The sequence below is a fragment of the Lepidothrix coronata genome, unplaced genomic scaffold, assembly GCF_001604755.1.
Source record: "Lepidothrix coronata isolate B3197 unplaced genomic scaffold, Lepidothrix_coronata-1.0 Scaffold83, whole genome shotgun sequence".
Taxonomy (NCBI): Eukaryota; Metazoa; Chordata; class Aves; order Passeriformes; family Pipridae; genus Lepidothrix; species Lepidothrix coronata.
Genome location: NW_016690263.1, coordinates 3,514,794 through 3,539,094, shown reverse-complemented (window position 1 = coordinate 3,539,094; position 24,301 = coordinate 3,514,794). Strand labels below are relative to the sequence as shown.

The 24,301-nt window shown below is 33.4% G+C and overlaps 1 protein-coding gene across 2 annotated transcripts in view; it reads right to left on the bottom strand.

Annotated features, from left to right (window-relative positions):
• Positions 1-24,301, bottom strand: part of NOVA1 (NOVA alternative splicing regulator 1) — a 152,805-nt gene that overhangs the window by 22,163 nt on the left and 106,341 nt on the right. Inside the window, exons 3-4 of one of the 2 annotated variants that reach the window (XM_017820433.1) lie at positions 22,127-22,293; positions 11,629-11,700 (exon numbers count right to left, since the gene is read on the bottom strand). In XM_017820433.1, the coding sequence (XP_017675922.1) occupies positions 11,629-11,700; positions 22,127-22,293 (239 nt within the window). The remainder of the gene's footprint in view (positions 1-11,628; positions 11,701-22,126; positions 22,294-24,301) is intronic. The other variant, XM_017820434.1, reaches the window with a different exon arrangement.

Genomic DNA, 24,301 nt, shown 5'->3' with positions numbered 1-24,301 from the left:
CCACATTTTAAAATTAACCTATCTATCTGTAGGACTGACAGGACAAAAGAAGGCTAGCACTTTTACTTTGTTTTTTAGATTACTTTTGTCACAGTTGATTTCTACAAAATTCAACATTCATTTGGCAATTCAGGACAAAATTTCAGTTATCAACTACATATTATCTGCAGGAGGCCTCTCTTTTTAAAGCTGTGGAATTAAGGTGAGTCAGCAGAACCATTTCAATTCTATGGCATGGAAAATAAGGATTTATAATGACCATTAAAAAGAGGAATTTCTCTCCTGCTCAAAGTTCCTTGAGACCTTTTTGTGGGACGTCAAAAGACAGAGATTGATGATCAGCAGGAAGAACTTTATGGTTACTCATATCGACAGGTTTGTGATTCCCAAAGGAAGAGGGTAAAGTGCGCAGAAAATATGACAGTCGTTAGTACCTTACTTAAAATACACTGTCAAGTTCCATATTTCATATTTATATGCTCAAAATTAGTCCCGAATTTTACTATCACAACTATCATATTCTGATCATTTAAAAATTGAAGTTTTAAGTGAGAATCTTTGGGACTGAAAAAATGGTAGATATCAAAAGAAGGGGGTAAAAGAAAGTGCAACTAGCTGAATGTGCTCTGTCTAAAGGAACACCTTTGAGTCTTCATGATCATAAAATAAAATAATAATACTAAATCCTAACATTCTCTCCTACATTAACTGTAATTAAAGTCCTGGGGCAATTATTCTATTCTCTATGCTTCTTGGCAAAAAAAAAGTAAGAGAAAACACATATGAATTAAAATCCTTGTGGTAACCCCATTAATGACTCAGGTCCATGAAAATAAGAGCATATTTATTCATGTTCTCACCTACAGAGTTCTGTATTGCTTCATAGTGTTTTTCATTCTTAAAAAAAAAAAGTGGCAATAATGATGTAATATTTTCCTAAGAGTAATATAATTTTTCTCATGGGCTCTTTACTGAAAAAAACACTTTTCCTTTAGATAAAAACACATAAGATGATAAGCCAAACAGTCTTTAAAAGGAGGAAAATTTTAAATATATCATCTAGCTAGGCAAAACAATTTAAAAAAACCAAACCAACCCCCAAAAAACCCCAAGCCAAAACAATAAAAGTTCTTCTCACCATTCCCACAGACATATGATTTGATGTAAAAACTTAGAGAAGTGTAAATCAATTAAGTAAATCTGAAAGCATCTGAATATATATAACTACTATATATACTTTTATGTATACATACACACACACTTCTGTATTTTGCATATATACTTCTATATGAGACTCATAACACTTGATTTACTTTTTAGAGACCCTCCTATTGTACTGAGTATCTACCCAACAGCTTCATCTTAGGTAGAGAGTACAGGAGCTACTTATTCAGCAGTGCCTCTTTAAATCATTTGTTTTCAATTCAACTGATTCTAAAAACAATGAGGAAAAACAAACCCAAATGAGTCCATATGGAAGATATACATATGTTTGTATTCTCTACAGACACAATGAATGGAACCCCTGCTTCTTCCCATGCCAATCATGTCTTAGAATTTCACAGCTGCAATCATGTCAGACATAAGTGTGATGCACAGAACTAAATGAAAACTCTCCTTGTTTCAAGATCATGGAATAAAAAAAACACTGTCTTACAAATTATTTCAAGAGATTCTCCAACCTTTCCTGAAAACCAAATTTATGCCATTAACAATATTGAGTAATTTAAATAATGTATCTTTTATCTGAGAGGTATCCTGTCTATATTTATTAGCAGATATAGAGGTAAGAAAAGACTGAAGGGGGCATTTGTAATGGTGTATCTTGACCTAACCTGGCATCAGTTTAGCACATGCACTTTTCTCATAGATCACAAAACCGTAAGGTAAAATGAAAAGTAAAACTTACAATACCATCAGCCAATACACACTGGAATGATAAATTACTTATTACATTTATAACTGTATGAACATGGCAAACAGCAAAAACTAAAGATGACAGAGAAGGAAATTTGGCTTCTGCAAAATGAACCTGGTCTAGACGAACTATCTAGATTAACAGAGCCAAGGGCAATGGTTACTTTGCACCTCCAGCTTTGCAAGACAGCCAGCAGCAGAAACTTGATCCTTTCTGTATTAAGTATTGCTTCACTATTAAACTAGAACATTGTTTAACTAGAACTACTCAGTCAAATTCTAGGGAGGCTAGCTCATAAATGTCATTTGAAAATTGTTTTCAAATGAGAAAGGAAGGACAATTAAACATAAAATATTTACATAACCATATCTCTCTAGGTCATGAAAAATAGCTATTATTAGAAATTTTCATTAAAAAAATGAGGTAGTTACACTAGTGTGGTTTCACTAATGGGTGGACACACCTTAGGTACTCTATCCAGTTCTGGACTTCTCATTTCAAGAAAGGCATTGAAGTGCTGGAGTGTGTCCAGAGAAAGGCAATGAAGCTGGTGAATGGTCTAAAGTCCTATGAAGAGCAGCTGAGGGAGCTGGGGTTGTTTAGCCTGGAGAAAAAGAGGCTTAGGGGTGATCTTATTGCTCTTTACAACTACCTGAAGAGAGGCTATAGCGGGGAGGGGGTTGGCATTTCTCCCAGGCATGTAGCGACAGGACAACAGTACATCGCCTCAAGCTACACCAGGAGAAGCTCAGGTTGGACATCAGGAGGAATTTCTTCGGTGATTAAACATTGGAATGGACTGCTCAGGGAGGTGGTGGAGTCACCATTCCTGAAGGTGTTCAAAAAATGACTGGATGTGGCACTTAATTCCATGGTCTAGTTGACAAGGTGATGTCTAGACTTGATGATCTCAGAGATCTTTTCCAACCTAGCTGATTCTGTGATGTCTTCAAACTTAAAAAAGCACTACTACAGGACTCCATAACTCCCTAATGCTAATAGAGTCTTCTGACAATTCAGTTCAAACCCTTCCTCTCAGAGTCTGACATTATGCCTCTGACAAGGATTAGAGAACAGAACTAGATGATATCAAGCTACTGGCCTTAGGAAATATATCATAAGCTGTAGCTGGCTGGCTTAGTACTTAACATTCACCCCAGCTGATTTATATGCATATCTTTAATTTATAAGTCTATGTACTTTTTAGTTAACTCTTGTAAACTTGTAGTTATACATTTTTAACCAAGATAGCCACAAGGAAGAAGTAACTACTGCTGAAACAGAGAAAAAATACTGGAATAAGTGGAGGCAAGACGGAAATTACCAATTATTTGAGTTAGCAGAAGCAAAAAAATTGATAGGTGCTAACATAGGCCAGTTATGAAAGTCAAACTAGCTTATAAAACCCCTTTATAAGAGACAGTTGAAGGTACAATTGTATCTTGTTAAATGTGAAGATCCTGAATTTAGATCAAACAATATGTAGCTCAGTGAAAACTGTATAACTTTATTATTAAACCACGTATTTTAAAACCATATTATTTCCACACATCTATAATCTGGACTATATTTCTCATACAATGGGAATCTGTGGAGACAAATTTCATTAAGGAAAACTAACTATAAACAAGCACTAGGCATAAGCAATACTTGAATATAGATTAACTAACACAGGTGCCAAGCAGGGTATTCTAGGACCAGGCCTAATCATGCCTCATTCAACTTACATCTGACACGTCAGAAAAACATGGTACTGCCTTTTCTAGCTGTACAGGATTTGTCCGGGTGTGACAGTAAGCTCTGTAAGCCCAGTGTTTCTTTCCACATTCTCACACAACCCTTGATCATATAAATTCTGAACTCCTTTAAGAGTCACTAAATTAAATTCCAAATAGTTGAAAACTTGGGAGTCTAGTCTCATGTGACTGATACAGTCAGAGAAACATCAATAAAGCCATCCAAATTTGCATTCTGGAAATTACTTTGACCTTCTGTTTTCTCTGGATTGTTCAAAGAGTAAAGAGGGCTAAGTGACTCTTTGCCTGTATACCTCAGAATATGGTTGGCTTTTACAGCCAATTTTGATGAAACAGTGTATCATCAAATCTGAGTATTAAGAACTCAAAGTCAGAGCTAACCTTGCTTAGACAATAGAGTTACATGCTGCTAGCTTTCACTCTAGCTTATATGGATGGACCTTGAACACAGATACATCTGAAACTTTATAATATACTATTTATTTTCATTTTGTATTGATTAAGGAAGAATGTTTAAAACAGTTGGAACAAAGAAAATTAAAAAAATAAGCACCCTATTGCAAAGCACATTTGAAAACCTTTACCATATTTTGGCAAAGAGAATAATGTGTATCTTTTTGAAAGGGGGATGAAATGGGAAACTAACCGCTTCTGATCATTATCAAGCATAAAATCCAAACAAGATATATGAACATGGAATCCCGTTTTCACTTACAGGACTGCAACTGGCAGATAATTCATGACATCCTATGAATGATAGCAGTATTCAGAGACTTAGCAGTGAGAATCTACATTTTTCCCCATGTCTCATGAATGTTCCTGACATTTCTCCTACCTGTAGGAAAGGAACAGTATACAGTGACCCCTAAAATTGTTTTGCAGTGGGAGAGGAGATGAAAGGAAACAAGCAAGAAATATGAACACAAATAATTACCTACATAGTTGCCTAAAGGGGAAAAATTGATGGACAATAAGAAGTGTAAAAAACCCCAAACTGATTTTCAGCTAAGATTTTTTAAATTGTTATTTAGACATCTTTATAGTATCTAAAAAGTATATATAATTTAAGGAGACAATGCAAACGAGCGCTGAGCTCAGATACTCCACAATAATGGGAAAAAGTGGTCAAAGAGCAAAAAAAATATATTAAAAGTAATGTATTAACATAAAAACCAGGAAAAAAGTCTACAGTTAGTCTGTGGAGTATAGGTTAATTCTGCTTAAGAGTTTGCCATAAAATTAAGCATTTCAGCTGAAAAGAAGCAGGAAAGGTTACCTCTGAAGCATTGGAACCTCTACTGGAGTCCTCTCACATGAACAGAGGAATAATTCTCCCTAGCTGTTTCTAGATATATTATCTCAAACTTTATTTATTATGTGCCATTTCTAGTATGCCATCGTTAACTTGTGATCAAGAAAGAAAATCTGTCTTATTAATATTAAGAAAAGGTCACTTTATAGAGATATAACATTGATAAAACTATCTACAAATGTGAAATGTAAGGGTTTTCTTACTCTTCTAGAAAAAGAATTGTTTTCCTAACAAGTAATAGGTACTTTCATTCAACCTTGTTACAGGTTCAGTGGGGAGTCAAAATTATTACTGGGTAAGTCTGTGAAAGCAATAGCAACACCTAAACAGAACTCTGAATGTGAAGCTGAATAATTATGAAAACTGAAGGTGAAAGTCATTGCTGAGACTTAACCTAAAAGATATGCTGAGAAATTATGTGAAGAATTTTTCTGTATATGACAAAAGTATATCCTAAGTTTGGGGACCTTACAGAAAAAGTTAGCAAAATACAGGACCTATTTCTTCAACTCTGTTCCCCTAAACATCATGATAAGGTTCTTACAGTTACCATATGCTTCTGAACACCACTGCTTCATGAAACCTGACTTCCTTCTCATGCATCTGCTTGTGAATAAAAAATTAGTTGGATTCTATAATTAGAAGAATGTATTTGTTTAATACACTAATAATTTAATACATGTGTGGTCTTCATATATTCAAAATTTTACAATCCAGCGTACTAAATACTTTAGTGATGGGTCCATATAAAACACCATCCATTAGACGAAGTGTCTTTCAAACAACATATTAGTTTTGCCTGTGGAACTTGGACAGCGTCTTCTAATGTAAATAAAATGGTCGCATTTATCAGAGACCAATCAGATAGGCTGACAAAAGGCCGAACTGTTATCTCAGAGAATTACTATGGCAAATATTCTTAACAATTAAATTAAAGTAATAACAGACATTCAATTTTGTAGCACCTTTTATCAGAATGCTAAATAACTTTATATTGACTTTGATTTGAAATATATGGTACTGAGATTTGGAAAGATCAAGTGATACATCCAGCATCAGTCAATCTGTGACAGATCTTAAAACAGATCTGCTCAACAGCACTATAACAATTGATATTAAAATTAGGGAATGAAAAATAGATGATTACAGCTAAAATACCTGAGACACAATATTTTAAATAAGCCTCAAATCAAATTGTTAAAGCCAAATAGAGATAATATCTCACTGGCCTATGATGGCTGTAGGGTATCTTAGGATCATCATTAAAACTCGCTATTTGTACATTAAGATTAAAGTACTGATAAAAAATTATAATTTGAAGCTGCATATTAAAAATCCATGTCCTAAGGATAACAGAAGACTGAAACAAAGCTTTCTTATTTTTTCTTCCACCACCCACAACAAATCATATATCAAATATGAGTTCATCAACCCTTTAAAAGCTGTCAGTATGCTTTACAGACAAACTCTGTTTTCAGATTACCTTTCTCTGAGGAATGAAAAGACTATACTTCTGCAATTAATTTTACAAACGGGGTAGGATGGTTCTTTAAAGTCAGAGAGGGAGATCATGTACATAAATTATTAAAATTTAGAAACATCAATTAATGTCCCAGTCTCTAGTTTTATGTGTACTATTGTATTACATTGCAACCTATAGATTTGCATAAAATAAAAAGATAATGTAAGCTAAAAGCACAAATTCCTAATATTAGGTTTGTAACAGCCATATGTTTGTGCTGTACCTGCTGGGTACAGGCAGTACCAAGAAAACTGGCTCTGTTCCATCATGTGAAAAGGTTGAAAAGTATTATGTATTACAGATATTGCAGCAACCAGATGAGATAGTTATGCTTTAAAAAATATAAACTTTGAGGACTGAATGAACAAAATCTACACCTATCTGCACACCACAAAATTTATATTATGCTGTACTAAATGATAGAATAAGAGTTTCAGGTGCGACAACAAAGCAGCAAAATAGAAGGTATAACTGTAAAAAATACAAATGTCATGGGGAAAAAATAGTGCATTAAAAAAAATTGAAAATAAAAGGTTTACATAGTAAGAAATAGACACAAAGTTTGCTATGATAAATCCTGTTATATTACTAAGCTTAAGCCTATCTAAATTGTAAGGCAAGGGGAAAGGACTCCTATCCATCTCTCTCGTGACTCACTCATAAATGGGAATGTGTGTTTTGGCCTTTTATTCTCTTAAGCCAGTAGCAAAGCTTGGTAGTTGTATCAATCTCATAGAAAAAGGAGGATTGGAGAATGAAACATGCAAGGGTTCACAACTGCATTTACAGGTGTTTATCAAATAGACAAAGGAGAAATACAAAGCTTAGCTTTATGTCACTTGTATTTCTCCCTCTAAAATTACAGTAACACCAGTAAAGCAGGCAGATAAAAAGAAAAAATAATCTTGTAAACAAATAAAAATATGTAAAGAGTTTAACTATAGAAACACTTGTCTATCTAATGTCACTTAATTGTTAAAATAAGTATTAAACCTGTACCTTTACAAGGTACTATACAGGAAAAGCAAGCATGCTTTATATGATGTTTATTGCATTATTCATTGCTTTTGAGATGAAATTCCCTCTTGAAGTGTACTGTGGGAAAGTTAATTTGGTTTCCTCCTTCTGGTAAATAAATGTAAATCTATATTCTGCTAGCTCCATGGGCATCAGCAGAACAGTTTCACCACTGAAGCTATATGTCTGTCAGTGCTAAGCTATAAACAAAGCTGACAAAGTTCATGAGGGGGTAACACAGAAACTCTCAGTCTAAACATATAGAAAGATTGAGTTCTTTTCAACAATAGGCAGACAGGAAGGGAGAAGACAAAGTTACTGGAAATGTACCTAATTCTATTGCCTCTTTGGTTCTTTCTTCCTTGGGAAATTTGCAGTGTATGGATTTTTAGTGCAAATAAACATCTAAGGAAGTTCTACTTAAAAATTAACAAGAGATTTACAAGAATAATACTGACGGATGTATAACTTCCTGGAACAAAGAACTAAAGCGAAAACCACTTCCAGTGCAGAGGTTTCTGTTGCATCCATGGCAACAGAATGTTGCCAGTATAACACAACACATGACAGTTCTGAAGAAACTGTTTTCTTCCACTAGGTAAGACATTTTTAGAGGCTATCCTCTTCTTGAGAATCATAAAACAAGTAGTTCATCAACACTAGATTTTTCCAAAAACAATTCATCAAAAGCTGAAACTGTCATACAAAGGAGTTATGATCTCATCTGAATGGAGGCAGAGTGAGTCATTAAAAGGAAGATCTAATACAAGCCAGATTTCCTGCCTAGCTTCCTCTGACCTCTGCTGGCAGAGCTATTTTCCTCTTGTAATAAAAAGAATGTCTAGAAATTGTTCAGGCTCTGTCAGGGGAACACAACTGACATGCTTGTACAGTGGGAAGGATCACATAGCTGTGCTCATCAACACACAGACTTGAGTCAACAGTGCCCTGGCAGCCAGGAGGGCCAACCATATGCTATGGGGCCTGACAAAGCATCACCAGTCAGTCAAGGGAGGGGATTGTCCTGCTCTACTCTGCACTCGTGCGACCTCACCTTGAATATTGTGTGCAGTTTTGGGCACCACAATATAAGAAAGATATTAGGCTGTTAGAGAGAGTCCAAAGGAGGGCAGTGAAGATGGTGAAGGGCCTTGAGGGGAAGGCGTATGAGGAGTGGCTGAGGTAACTTGTCCTGTTCAACCTTGAGTAGAGGAGACTGAGGGGTGAAGTCATCCCAGTCTACAGCTTCCTCATGAGAGGAAGAGGAGGGGCAGACACTGATCTCTTCTCTGTGGTGACCACTGATAGGACCCGAGGGATCAGCCTGAAGTTGTGTCAGGGGAGATTTAGGTTGGATATTATACAAAGGCTCTTCACCCAGAGAGTGGTTGGGCCTTGGAACAGGCTTCCCAGAGAAGTGGTCACAGCACTAAGCCTGACAGAGTTCAAGAACTGTTTGGACAATACGCTCAGGCACATGGTGTGACTCTGGTCTTGTGCAGGGCCAGGAGCTGGACTGGATGATTCTTGTGGATCCCTTCCAACTTGGCATTTTCTGTGATTCTGTGACAATTCTCTAATTACAATGACTTATGGGGAGTCCTCCAACCCAGTTTAAAAATCTCGCTTAATTAATTAATTAAATACCTTTTATACAAAATATCTTCTCGTGTAAAATATTACAGAAAATTGAATGATCTTAAGCCTGATATGCTACTATATCCACACAATAGAGTGTGCTGTGAATTTATCTTACGCCTTAACACTGAATTTCCTGACATCCATTCAGTTAACTAAGTTCTCTCCTGTTATCATAATATACCATTTTGTGAGAAAACACATACCTGAATGGTTATTTTCTTTTGAGAGTCATCTTACAACAGCTATATATCGAAACAAACATTTGTTGTTCTCTATTTAGTCTCCTATTGAGTGCTTACATGACTATGGACAGGTTTGAGATTATTGTGTTGGAACCTATTTTTGTGTGACAGCCGCAGTGCAGATACTTGTCGATATACTGGTGTTGAATGCTAATCACTACTACAGTCTGGGAACAATTGCCAGCTACGTCACTTATCACTAGAATGAACAGAAAGGCCTTAATTGCCTTATCATGCTCTTTGTGCTTCCTGCTAGAATGGCCAGAAATCACTTGAAAATAATAGAAGGGATAAAATAATCATAAATTAGTAGGAATTTTAATGGTTAATAATAAAAGCAGTTCCAAAAGGAACTCATTACTCTTCTTCATATATACAGTTTTGATGCTGTTCAAAAAAGGTCTTGATTATTTTTGTGAAAACTGAATTGAACAAAGGTTATGAATAAAATGCATTAAAATGTTTAATGTGGGATATAGACAGGACACAAAGCATACATTTCACTTAGCTTGTGTATTCAGCTATATTACTTGTAAATATTCTCATAGAACAACTTTCTATAAACATAAGCATTTTTAGCTATTGAAAAGTCATTTAAAGTTTATACACTACACTATAATTTTGATAATTTAAAAATCATAGAACAGATGCAAAGTAAGTACTTCTCTTATGCTAATTAAACAGTATACTCAAATAGTATTTCCTGTAAATAAAAGTATTTCTTCCTTTTTCTCCAAATAATTATCATCAAGATATAATTTTTAAAAAATGGGAAAGAAAGCAAACAGAAAAATCCCTATAAAAAACTATCTGTGCACTCAACATTTTCAAAATCTAATTAAAATAAACAAAGTACTAAAATTAAGAGAGAGAGAGAGAATAAAAGCTGAACAGAGAGTTCATAAAATATCCCTAGCTGTCGGCAAAGATTTTATCTTTGTCATTTAATGATGATGAAGCCAAGTAACTGTTGCTGGAATGGAAGCAGGCTGATGAAGAAGGCTTTCAAATTGAAGTGAAGGATATCGCAATTTATACTTTTCTTAGTAGTTCTTCTATCTCTACAATTTCTTTCTAAATTTCATTACTTTCTGCATTAGATATCCCTTTCAACAGGCAGCCATGTGTTGGTCAAAGCTTTAATGTGCTTCCGTTCATGTTAAACTGTTTGTTCATCCACCAGCAAGTTCTAAGCAGTTCAGAAAATATCAGAGGATTAGTAATTAATAACAATGTTAACTTCCAGGGGAAATTAGCTTGTGAAGAAAAGTTTTCTGTTTTTTGATGTTTGTGCAAGATCTGATAGCAACATTCAGCTAACTGAAACAGACTGTGTGCACTGTTAGCATATACTGAATACTTATATTATTTGAACACAGAGTACATTAAGTTTAACAGTACATTAAAAAAATAATGCATTAAATAAGTATAAATAAGTTCTAAAGATCATGGTATGTAGTAATTTTAACAATTTTCATAGGAAAGACAAAGATACATAGTATGATAATTTGTGGACATAATGAACTGGACATATTTTTTCCAGTTTAAATTGAAATAAAACAGTATAATTAAAATACTGCTAAAAGAACAGTTTATGCATTTAAAAAATAAGATATTAATTAAACTTACTTAGATGTGTTTAGCATGTTTTTAGAGAGATTTAATTTTACTTCATTCTTCATCAATAAATGTTCATTTATATTATATTTAAATAATGCCCCTATGTTGTTGTCCACAAACACATTTCAAAATTTTCAAAGTAAATAACAAAGTCTGTTTGCCATTCCTGGGTTGAATTCCAGCTATTTAAACATGGTATTAGTGGTAATTTTATTCTAATTTTTAAATGGTCCAGGAAATGATCCATATGTGTGTGCATATATACATAAATATACATAAACCAAGAGTTACTCTGTCTACAAGTATACCAGTTTTGTGTCTTTGCAATTTATTAATCAAACCAAATGTAAAATAACCCCAACTATTTTAAAAGATACTTTGCTTTCATAGAGATTTTACAACAGCCCAACAAAATAAATTAAAAGAAGTAAATCGTTTGCAATTTAATTTACCAAATTCTAACAAGAGTTAGATAACTATGGTTATGGGTGTATATATGTGAATGAACGAATAAATCCTTAACCCACCATATCTTTTTCTCCAGTTTGCAAGCTGTCACCCGTGAAAAGTATGGTGTAGATGGTAGGATGATACTGTACCTGATTGGCTCTGGAGGTGGTCATGGGATCAGATGGAGAGGACTTGGTGGTAGTTGGGGAAGATGGCAATGTCTGGGAACAAAGCAGTTCAGGAGCAAATCAACCTTTACAAGCCTTAGACTGAACAGTTAAAAAAATAAATAAACCAACAAAATAACATAACTAGAAAATTAAAATAAATAAAAAATGCCTAAGACAAAATCTTTCTCCTACTCATTGGAACTTAATGGAATTTAAAGTCAATTGGATAAATAATGCATGTAAATATGCATGCTTATGCATGTAAAAACAAATTCATGACTTGAAATCAAGATGGTGAACTCACATAAATACTCAAAAATATGCTGACCACATGAGGAATACATTCTTTCCTCTCTCCTCCTCTTGGGGAAAATGAAGACCATAAGTAAACAAAAATTCCAGCAAGTTCAATGAGCACACTAGAAACAGTTATCAGTCTACAAACAAATAGGGCCAATGTCTGAAAGATAAGAGACATTTACTTTGGCACTTTATAATGCACCATTCTAAAGCAAGGACTATAGCCAGCAAGCTGTGTTCCATACCTTACAACAGTTACGCTAAAGCTACTGAGTTTTTGGCAATATACTAATAGCTAAAATATTCATTGATCTTTTTTAATCTAGAAGCAGGTGAAAAAATGTAAGCATCAATTTCATGATGGATGAACTTGCAACTAATACCTTCACAACAAATAACTACAATATATTTATGATTAGCATTAAAAATGTTCATTTAGTTGAGCAAAGGTTAATAGCTTATTATAGCCCTGTGTTCAAAATAAACACAAAAAAGAATTAAGAGTCATATTTATTGATCATGTTTTCTAAATAATATACACATGCTTAACATTAATTCTTGAACATATTAAAAAAGCACTGCTCTGTTTAAAAAATTTATATACACATTTGTCCTTTAAAAGTATTAGATCCTGACAGAAAAACTCTTTTCTTTTTATAAATGTAGTGAAAAGGTAAAATTCCAATTGTCAAAACATAACATACAATACTTATTCAAAGCATATTTTTTGACATCTTTGCAATATATAAAAATTATAAAATATCCAAAATTACACTACTTTTATGTCAAGAAATAAAATGTTAAAGTGCTATACAATGGAATTTATCATATGCTCATATAGTTACTAACCAAAACTATTTAGAAATAAATAAAGCAAAATTTCACACTTTCAGCGGTTCTGTTACTTACAATCATTGACAGTCCCTCATAAAATCATTGACAGTCCCTCATAAAATAGGTATACATACTTTTGCACTAAAATTCTTAATGCATATGAGAAAGCTGAGACACTGTGAATGCATAAAGTTGTGTATTAGCAAAATAAGGGCTTGTACATATGCACACACAAATATTTTAGAGGTATGTTAAACAGTATGAAGATCCATTTTTCACAGTTTGTACATAAACAAGCAGTCAAAACAGGAAAAATAAAATCTTAAGAAACAGATTCCTATTTTGTGTTTCCAACTTATAACTCATGTTGTAAAGCAATCAAAACAAAAGAAAATATGCACAGCTTAAGCATCAACAGGGACCATTTCAAGAGGGTTAAGTGAAAAATACTACTATGTATAGGACATTATAAAAAATGTGTAGCTGGCAAAATGCTACTGGTCAGCAGGAACTACATATTATAAAAATCAAGGTAATTATAAAGGATTCTTCCATGTCTTTAAATACCAAACATGGGTCCATTCACGAGGGGTTCATTTGTGAGGGGCTAAGAATATTTAGCAAGAGATGTTCTGATTCTGCAATAGTACAGGGCTAAGCCCATTCAACTTTAGAATTATACTTGTGATTTTAATGAGATGATGCGGTATTTCTCTTACCAAAGTGAAATTACAATGAATTGATTTTTGTCATTTAAGCTTAAACTTGAAAACCAAACCAAAACAAAAACAAACCAAAACAAAACAAAAAACCCCCAACCAAACCAAAATTCTCTAAAGAATGGATACCCCAATAGGTTTTCTTTGTTATAGCTAAATATTAAACTCCCATCCTTAACTACTAAAAAAAAAAAAAGATTATATATTTTGATGAAAATATTTCAAAAAAATGATAGTTTGTGTTATCAACACCACTGCTAACTAGGGCATTTGGTACTGTATCTTGTTTTGGTATGCTAGGCCACTTATTAAAAGGAAAACCAGCTTGTTCTTCACAGTTATTATTAACTCAAACTAATGTATTTATAGGGAAATAGGTAGAAGAATTTAACACTGAATAATGGCTTAATCACTGATACCACGAATTATTTAAGAAACTGGAAACATCTCAGATTTCAATTCATATCAATCTTCTTAAAGCACAGAAATATATGGTTGTGGTGAAAAAAGGAGTGATAATAACCTTTTCAGGTAACTGTTGAACTAATGCATCTATTAACTAGAAGCATTTCATTATTTATTTTAGCAAAAGCTTTTTTAAAATAAAATACAAAGGAAGAAGAGATTAATAAATTTAAAAGTAAGACTGTATGATTGAACAAGAATCAAATATGGGCATATACCTTTTCTACCAATATACACAATATATATTTGCCATATAAATGGCAAAGTACTGAAAATAATAATAAAGTTCTTTGGTTTGTATTTTTGGTGGTTTATTTCTTTGCATATCAGGTTTTTTTTAATTGAGGCTTAATCACTCTTACCTTGTTCACTGACATAACTGCTTTTATTTTTTCATATATATCTCTACATACACATATATAAAAGAATTGATAGTATTTTGTAAAAATTCATTGCTTTTTATGCTTCTGTATAATTCTCCAGATACACCAATTTCTTTCTTTTATATCAAAATAACACAAAGTGATTTCTCAAACATAAAAAAAGAAAAAAGGAACAGGCATTTGAATTTTGTATTGAATTTCCACTGGCTGATAAGTCATTTATTGATACACTCAATTGCTTTGCAAAAACTTTTCAGCAAAATTGCTTCTTAAAGAAAGTTGAACAGAACTAAATATTTTAATTTATTATGCATCGTCGAATGATTTCTTTAAAAAAATTTGGCAAGTCCCTTGCTTAGGCAAGCACTTGAATTTAGTAGTTATTAGGTTTTTGGGAATTAGATGTATAAAGTGATTAGAAATCTTAAGATGAATTTACATTGCAGAGTTTCAATTTTTGAGACTGCTATATGTATAGTGTAATTGAAGCTTTCCTGAAAAGGTTATAAAAAAAAAAAAAGTCAGAATTTCTACCACACACCACTTCCAAGACTTTGGGGTTTTCTTAAGCTGTATCTTGAATGGTATAGTCCAAGCCATGATGTAATTAATTTTCTCTATTTTCTAAATATTATTTCCTTTCCTACTACTTATGTGACAATTAATGAAAGACTATATTTACAGGTTAGGGTGTGTTTCTTGTATTAACCAACACTTCTAGAGGAGATGTTTGAGAAAGCAGATTTTAAGTATTCAAAAAGGAGCTTCACTTTAGAGATAAAATTTTGTTTGAGCCATATTTGAGTTGTAGTACTTTCTGAAAGTCCAAAGAAATACTTCTTTTTATTGCTTACAAGCACTGATTGTACTGTGAGAGACTGGCCTCAGGCTGCATGACACACTAAAGGGTGCAGAAATGTGGTCAAAGCATCGCATACCCATACTTCATATTTTTATTAGCAGACTGAAGATATAGCTGTATCATGGCAGCATAGATTATATACAGTGCATCTGCATGGTGTTCCAAAAGGTCTCTGAGTCCTCTTTCAATGACAATGATGACATCCTTATATTTTTATATATATGCACTAAAAAATTTCAATACTTACTTAAGGGTAATAAATAATAAAACTGTACTGAGACAGTTAATTTAATTCTCAGTACTTATTAGTATATTTATATAGATAAGAGTAGAAAGAAAAGGCATAAAATTAAATACTATTTGAATAAGGGTTAGAAACGTGAAAGCATAGAAAGAACGTCATTTAAAAGTGAAGGCGAGACTGTATTTACAGCTTATCAATTTCTAGTTTCTCACTAAAGGGCTTGCCAAACAAAGGAAATCTTGGTAATAACATTACCTGCATTAATTTAGTATTAATACTAACCTAATACTGAGTTTCAGCCTTGCATATATTAATACTGGTGCTTTTAAATAATTGAAATTAATGTGATGACAAAACTGATTTGCTTAAGTCCATATCACAATGCACTCTAAGAAAAGGTGTTATCTTTTATCATATTAAACAGTTGAATACATTTTGCAGCTAAAATGAGAAACAGAGAGCACTGCAAGGTCCCACTGTGCTGAACAACCTAAAAGACTAATTATTACTAGCCTTTCAACAGTATCAGAGATAAGCCTGTCTAAACAGAGAGTCTTCTTTACTTGCTGTGATCTCCTTTAATCTGTAACTTTGGCAAATGATTCTCATCTCAGTGATAACTGTATAAATATATAACACATTTCAAAAAATAAAATTTGGAAAAAGATATAATCAAGGATTAAAAATTTGCTTACTATCTGGATTGTTAAAAGGCTACTTCGAATGACTTCAGTGATCTATTTTTTCTTGCTTCATTTTCATTTTTGTAAAGAACAAATAAATTTTGATGATATTTCATTCTCTTTGCATTTGGTTTTGCTTTTGTGTAGAAAAAGAGACAGGGCATAGGGAAATACAAAAAGACTAAGAGGCAACTTATCTGCATTTATGAACTCTTGGGAACCTGACTTTGAGAAAGGAAAAAGGTAGGGTTAAGTATGATGTCAAAGGATGATTATCTTATGTTGAGGCCAAGAAGGGGTAAGAAACTTAAAGCAAATCACCAAGTGCCATTTGGATCATCAGAGCAACTCTGGATGGAGGGAACGATTCAGGATTAATATTACAGCAAAAGAGACAAAAAAGAATCAGGACCTTCTCTTTCTTCAAAACTTGTCACAGTAACACAAAACTATTACAAGATCTGGTTTATTCTGTTACATAGAAATACCAGAAAACTCAAGTATATAACTAGGCATAGACCTAAAAAAATCACGTAAGATATGGATCTAAGACTCATCCTAGAAGAAAAGGCCACCTTTTCATTCTGGGCTACTTTGGAATTCAGAAAGATACCATCAAAACTACAAAGATATAACTTCATAATTTTCTTAAAAACCAAAACACCGCTGAGAATTTCTGCAATGTTGAACGCTGCTGCTCATCCTTTAACATAATATTCTATTCTCATTCCACTTCTGAAGTACAGAAGAATTAGTAATAAGCTACAGCATTAACTGCAGTCATAAACAGTTTTGCATACATATTGAGATTATATCCAACACTGTTGAAAGGAAAGAGAAAACAGAACACTGATCATGTACCAAAATTAAGTCAAGAGCACATGAGGGACAGGATATAGTATACATACTTTTATGGAACGCTAAACTTTTGCCATTGGATCCAAGTTACAGAAGTCTTTAGTAAACAATGAAAACTTTTTTTGTTTTGTTTTGTTCTTGCAACTTGTAAAAACACCTGCATATCTTACTATATACTGCGGAATGGTAACTGCTGTGATTTTTCACCAATGTTCGAAAGTGATGAAAGTTTATGAGAAATTGCTGACTAGATGAAAAGACATTGATCTATGAAGCTACTTGTTACTTTTTACTTCAAATGAAAACTGTAAGAGCTATTTTCTCATATTCTTCATTTTAATAAGTTTCATCTAGGTGACAGACTGTTGCCTTAAATGAATGATGAAAAGAAGAAAGGCTTATCAGAAGGGAGAGGCATTTTAGGAAATCCATGAAGGTTTCTTAAGGAGGAAGAACTTAGGCATATTGGTGGATGAAAAACTGAATACAATCCAGCAATGTGCACTCACTGGCCATAATGCCAACTGCATCCTGGGCTGCATCAAAAGTGTATCTAGGAGGCTGAGAGGTGGGTTTGTCCCTCTATCTGCTCTGGTGAGACCCCACACGGAGAAATGGCAATGGCCATCTCTGCTTCCATGTGCTTCCTGGGCAGGTTGCTAAAACACCTGCTACCTGTAAAACAACTGAAAACTAGAAGGAAAATTCAACTGCATCCAGCTCTGGGGCCCCCAGCAAAGAAGGACCTGCTTGAGAAGATCCAGAACAGGACCACAAAGATGATCAGCAGCTGGAGCATCTCTCCTGTGAAGACAGGCTGAGAGAATTGGCATTGTTTACCCTTGAGATGGGAAGGCTTCAGGGAGACCTTATAGCAGCCTTTCAGTACTTAAAGAGAGCTTATAGGGCAGAGGGGACACACTCTTTATCAGGGAGAGTAGTGATTGGACAAGGGATAATGGTTTTAAATTGAAAGCAGGTGGATTTAGAGTAGATATTAGGCAGAAACTCTTCACTGTGAGGGTGCTGAGGCAGTAGAACAGGTTGCCCAGAGAAGCCATTGATGCTCCATGGAAGTGTTTGAGGCCAGGTTAGATGAGGCTTTGAGCAACCTGGTCTAGTGGAAGGTGTCCCTGTCTAAGAGGGGTTGGACCTAGCTGATCTTTAAGTCACCTTCCAACTAAAACCATTGTATGATTCTATGAAGTCTATTGAGTTTCTGTAGTCTGAAGAACTCATAACCTATATTAAAAAAACTCAAACTAACCAAAGACCCTATTAAAAAAAATCCTTCATTTAAGCCAATACTTTCAGATGTGCATTCTTAAAATCAGATTCTATTTAAGCACTTGAAAACAAAACTTTATATTTAAAAATTATGAACATTTCTTTTTTGTTGTTGTTGATCAACATTTCTGAAGTAAAAGCAGTTGTTTTCAGTAGTGGAACATGAAATTACAAATCTGAGTTCCGATATTCACTTCTGCAGATTTTGACTGAAATGTCTGAGACCATGACTAATAAACAGAAATTTAGCTTATGAGACACTAATTATCTACTGAAAAAGCTGAAGTGAAACTGGTTCCAATGAAAACTTTAATTGGAAGTTCTATATGTGAAGGATTTACTCTAGATTTTCAAAGAAGAAATTCTAAATCCTTTTCTATGCTTTGATAGTGTAGAAAAATTTCATAGAATCAAATAATGATTCAGTTTTGAAGGGATCTAAGAAGGCCAAAGAGTGTAAACTCCTGTTTGAAGCAGAGTAATCTTTAAGATAAGTTGTCTTTCCTTCCATGTAATGCACAGTTCTGCAATGGCTGTCTCTGCTTCCATGTGCTTCCTGGACAGGCTGCTACAACACCTGCTACCTGTAAAACAACTGAAAGCTGGAAGGAAAATTCAACTAACCTGCAAAGAAGCTGTAATACTTTCTGAAGAAGGTGATGCGATAAGACCAATTTAAGTAGACTTTTCAATTGTTAATAAGAGCTGCTATTAATTTAGAGGTGAAATTTAAAGCTTTGCACGCTAATTAAAAAGACAAAAAAACTCAGGCTCATGATCATTTATGAATAGAATGTGGTTTGTAACCCCTGAGTTACAATGCGGTTTGAAAGAGTTGGTATGACACTGCAATTAATAAAGAGAGAAAAGAGAAGTTAGAAGCTCACAGCAGTTTCTGGGAAGTAAAAGGGCACAGGAATTGGTTATTGTTGGATGATACTCACAAATAACAGATGGTTGACATTTATGAAGAGATTGTCTATGTTGTGTAGAGATAAAGATGAAAACATTTGTCGATTAAACATCTGTCACACCTACTTGGAGAAGACAACTACCTAGTATCTACTGATAAATCCATAGGATTAGGAGATACAGAAAAACACACTGGAGAAGGCTCAAAAGGAACCACACAGACTTGCTTACAAATCTTCTGAAGCTGAAAAAGCATAAGTTAAAGAGACAGAATGTTCAGATAGTTACTTCTATTAGTAAGGAGAAATTCCAGGCCAGACTCAGCCTCTGTGTGTCCCATGCCTTTCTTGAAGACAGAAAGTGCTGAAACTCAAGCAGTCAGCAAAGGTTTTACCAACCATCTTTCTTCATCGAATCTATAGCCAGGAGGTATTTTCTTTCTTAGCTCTTTTCTCTAGGGTGAGTGTTGGCATAAAGCAGCCCAAGACAAAGAAATACCAATAGAGAAATGAGAGATGCATGCTCATATAGACATGGGTGGCATCGCAAGGCTTCAACTACTGGTATCGTCTTTCATGGGGAGAAAACTACCTTTGCTTTTTGGTAGAAACATCTTCAGAGTTCCTAAATGAAGATAAAATTTATTATTTCAAATCAACTCTCCATCTCAAATCGTGTAATACTTCATGTGTCAGTGCTCTTGGTTAACATTCTGAGACAGGAAGAACCATGTAGAAGTTTGTATAAAAGAAGAAATTGCAATTAATAAGGTTTATTTTTAAAAAACATTCTAAGTTACTTGTATTAGACATCATACTGGTCATTTTAGTAAAATTGTGATCTGTCTGCTATTAAAAAAAATAACAACACTGGAGTTATAAATCATCATAACCTGTTATAAAATATTATCCTTTTAAATATTTAAATTGAGCTATTATGTCTTTCACTAAGATATAGTATATTCTGACACTGGAGGACAGACTAATCCACTGTAAACTCTACCTAAGAATTTCAATTCTTGACAAAAATAAAGAATTTTGGATTTATTGAGTCAATATTTATAGTGTATTAATTTATCATGAATAGATGTTGCTTCAATAAAAGAGAAGTTAAACAATTCATTGTGGTTAAAACTGTTTAACATATGCACATGCATATCCCCAAATATTTGCAGTTACATTACTATGCATCTGTATGTATACAAGTAATATATTTAAATTTTAAGATGTAGAGCTAGTATACATTGTACTTTATTCTGTCTTAACTTCATTAGCAGTGCCTATGCTCACTAATCCATCCCTCCAGAATTTAATTGAACTTAACATTTCAAACCATCAAACCCCAAACCAACCAAGCCTAAAAGAACCCAAAACCAAACCAACAAAAAAACCAAAAAAAACCAAAAAAACCCTGCAAACAAACAAAAAAATCCAAATAAAAAAGCCCCAAACAAGTAACAACTAACCAATCAACCAAACCAAACCAACCAACCAATAAAAACAAACACCCCAAGTAAAAAAAACCCAACCTCAACAACTTTGCAACTATATTTTCTGAAGGAAACTGTGGAGGACAAGATAATCATCTTTAGGTACAAGAGAGGAAGTATTTAGACATGTCATTAAATAGCTCTGTCATCTAGTTTCTCAGGATCTTACCGGTTTATTTAAAAATTAGCTTTATTTCATGGTTAATGGGAAAAGCACCTTTTATTGTAATAGAGAATATTCATTTCCCACTGGGTTAAGAAGTATTGGCATAAAATCTAATATTTTACTAGCAGAAAAGCCACTTAAAATATAGTTCACTTCAAGTTTTTCTCTCTTTCAGGCATAATCATTTTCATGTCTAATAATTGAGAAACTAATCCTATAAAATTGGGGCTTTCTTTTTAGTTTTTTCTTATAAATTATCTTGAGTAATTTTTATGTAAAATTATTGTATACAGAAAAAATAATATAGTAGTAAATATTAAAAATATCAATGGCTTATGCATAGCTTCATCCATCTAAAGTAGTCTGTTCCAAACTCATCCCTTTCAAACACATCTTCATATAAGTATTTTGTGTATGTCACTATATACAAAGTGAAGTAATTGCACACAGTTACCAAATTACAAGAAACTGAATCTTGCTAGTGTGAAGGACAAAACAATCTTTTCCCACATAGGAGAGGTAAGAAACTAAAATCTATCCTATATAGGATAGAGAGACAAGACAAAATTTTACTAATGTTCACTCATTTCTTTCTTCATCCTTTTCTTATTTGATACAATAGAAAATATTTTAAAACCCTGTATGATGCATATTTCCCATTCTTCTTACAGACCAAAGTTTTTTTAATTAAAGTTTTTACAGAAATTAAAGAATAAAGAATATTAGGCCAATAATACCTTGCAAATACATTTTGCATTGTCCAGAAATTTTGAAAGAAGTCAGTGTGAAATAGGTAAAAAGGTGTCAAAAATAACACAAAATATAATTGTAGAAAACATCCCAAGTTTTTATAGCTAAGATTTTAAAGTATCTAATTTAGGGTCTAAAAAAAAATTAACATTTTTGTTTTTATTTATATACACAAAAGTAGGAAACATTCAGTTAATCTGTGATTTTTTAGTAACACTAATGATTTACAGAGGTTCATAATTTAAGATTAAAATTCATCAACCTTTAACTAAAACCTGTAAGTGTATTATCACCTTATACAGTAAAGAAACACATTAGAGCATGGCATTGAAACTTATAAAACACTGTCTAAAAGAACTGCTGAAAAACAGGGAACATGTAAGTACAAGGAAAAAGAGTACCAGCAGGTTACTAGAGTGTAAGACAACATTTTTTTAAAGAACATGTTATGTTGACCCCTTGCAGCCCTAAAGTTTTAAGACTTCTAAGGAGCTGCTGTGACTCTATTCCCAACCAAAAACTCACTTGTTTGATGCGGTCTGGATTAACAGTGGTCTGAGGCTGTAGAATGCTGACAGGCTCTGTCTTCGCCACATTCTGAGGCATTTCTCGAATCTTCTCTGCAATGAAGCCATGAACTGCATTTAGTGCTTCCACCGTTCCCTGGATCAGACACACCCGCTCTGTAGTACCTGCAAACACAAAAGTTGATCTGAATGACGAGGATTCTTCAAGATCCTACAAACTGCTTCAATTAGGCCACAAAGATGGCATTTGTAGCAACCTTAGTAAACCAACTAGCAATACCTCAGTAAACACATAAATGAATGGAGAGACTTCCAAAAGATCACATGATGATGTGAAGATGTTTTAAACAACTCCTATTTGTGTAGGTCCTACAAACGCTAACTTTCCAAGTCAGCCTGGATAATATCAGTTAGAGCATGCATAACCTTTTTCCAAACTGAAATTGTTCTGTTTGTAATACAAAAAAAGCCCACACCAGTTCTTTTTTATTGATTTCTTAATTAAAAACATCTACAGGATGTCTAAAGATGGACGCAGAACTGTGGAAAAATACTTCCTTGATTTTTTTGTGATGAGACTGTTTGTAGATGATTATGTATGGCTTCACTGTATAGCAAAAAAAGACTTTTTTACATATTGGATTACAGCTTGATACATCCTCACTAGAGAAAGAATATAACGTCCACTCCCCAGTATTGATCCTAAGGATAAAAGTATGACATTTCACTGAAAAAAATCCATGTTCTGTATTCCACATATCAAACCACTTGAATAGGTTCCAGAAAATCAGTTTTGATTTGGAAAACAGGATCTAACAGGAGCTGGGAAAAAAACCAACCTCCAAAAAAAAAAACAAAACAAAAACAAAACCAACAAAAAAAACCCCAAACCAAACAAAAAAAAAACTTAAAGGGAATATTGTAGTTTCCACTTTTAGTCTGCAGGAATACCAACACAAGACAACCTAGATGTCCAAGTAGAACCACTTAGAAATTTCATGTAATACATACTTCCACAAACACATTTTTTACACTTACAATATATGAAATTTAATTATTTTTATTGCCTCATTGTTGCCTTCAAATACCAGTAAACAGTTCTACTAACAGAAGAAAATTATAACATGAACTATCAAGATATTACTGTGCTGCAAAGATATGCCAGATACATATCTCTATTCAATGTCAGTGCACATTTTGCTTCAAGAATATTGGGAGGGGGAGCAAAATAGCAAATCTGAGCCAAGGAATTACCACAAAATAAATATAATCATTTTTGTTGTTTGACATACCTCTAGTAAATACTATTGACAAGACTACAAATGAATCTTTCCTCACATAAAATTCATTCACTCTACCTAAAAAGATGAAAATTACAATGTAATGTAAATACTAACAAATTTGCAACAATTTCTGGAGTTCACAACATATTAGTTGGCATCATAGATTAATGCGCCAGGGTGGTAAGCAACCTTCTCCCTAAAATTCCCCTTTTATAAATTTTAAGTCTGTATAATCAACTGTTATCCTAAGCATATCTGAAGATACGCTCGTTACAACAGTGCAACATAGTCTTTAACAGCGAATAGTATGGTAACCTTAGTAATCTGCAAGAAAAATTTGGGGTTTATTACTGAATGTTTCTCACCTGCTTCTGTGGATAATCTCTAATATTAAATATTTTATTACTAAAAGATGAAGGACCACACTTAGAGCCCTACCTCCTTGTTAACTTAACATATTCATGTATACTTAAAATCTGTCTTTTATCTTAAGTATCAGGCAGCCTGAAATTTAACAATTTGGAGGAAACACTACAGCAAAAATGACAATTAGAAAAACTTTTTCTTCTCTACTAAGTATGTTATTTAAAAGTAAATAAATTTAAGATTAAAACATGTCAATATTTGAAAAGATGTCAGTTTAATAATCCTTGAAAAAAATATAAAGTTAAAATTATTACACTTTTAACAGCAAGTTATACAAGTATCACAATCAAATGCATATTTCTCAAGAGGAACATTTTAGAATATTTATGTGACCTCTAACAGTGTCCTTTCAACAAATCAACTTCAAAATACAGTCAATTTTCTTTTCCAAGTGCCCCATCAGAAAAGGGTGTTTAAATGACATGAGTGAAAGTCACCAAAGCAAAAGGAACTTGGTTTCTAGA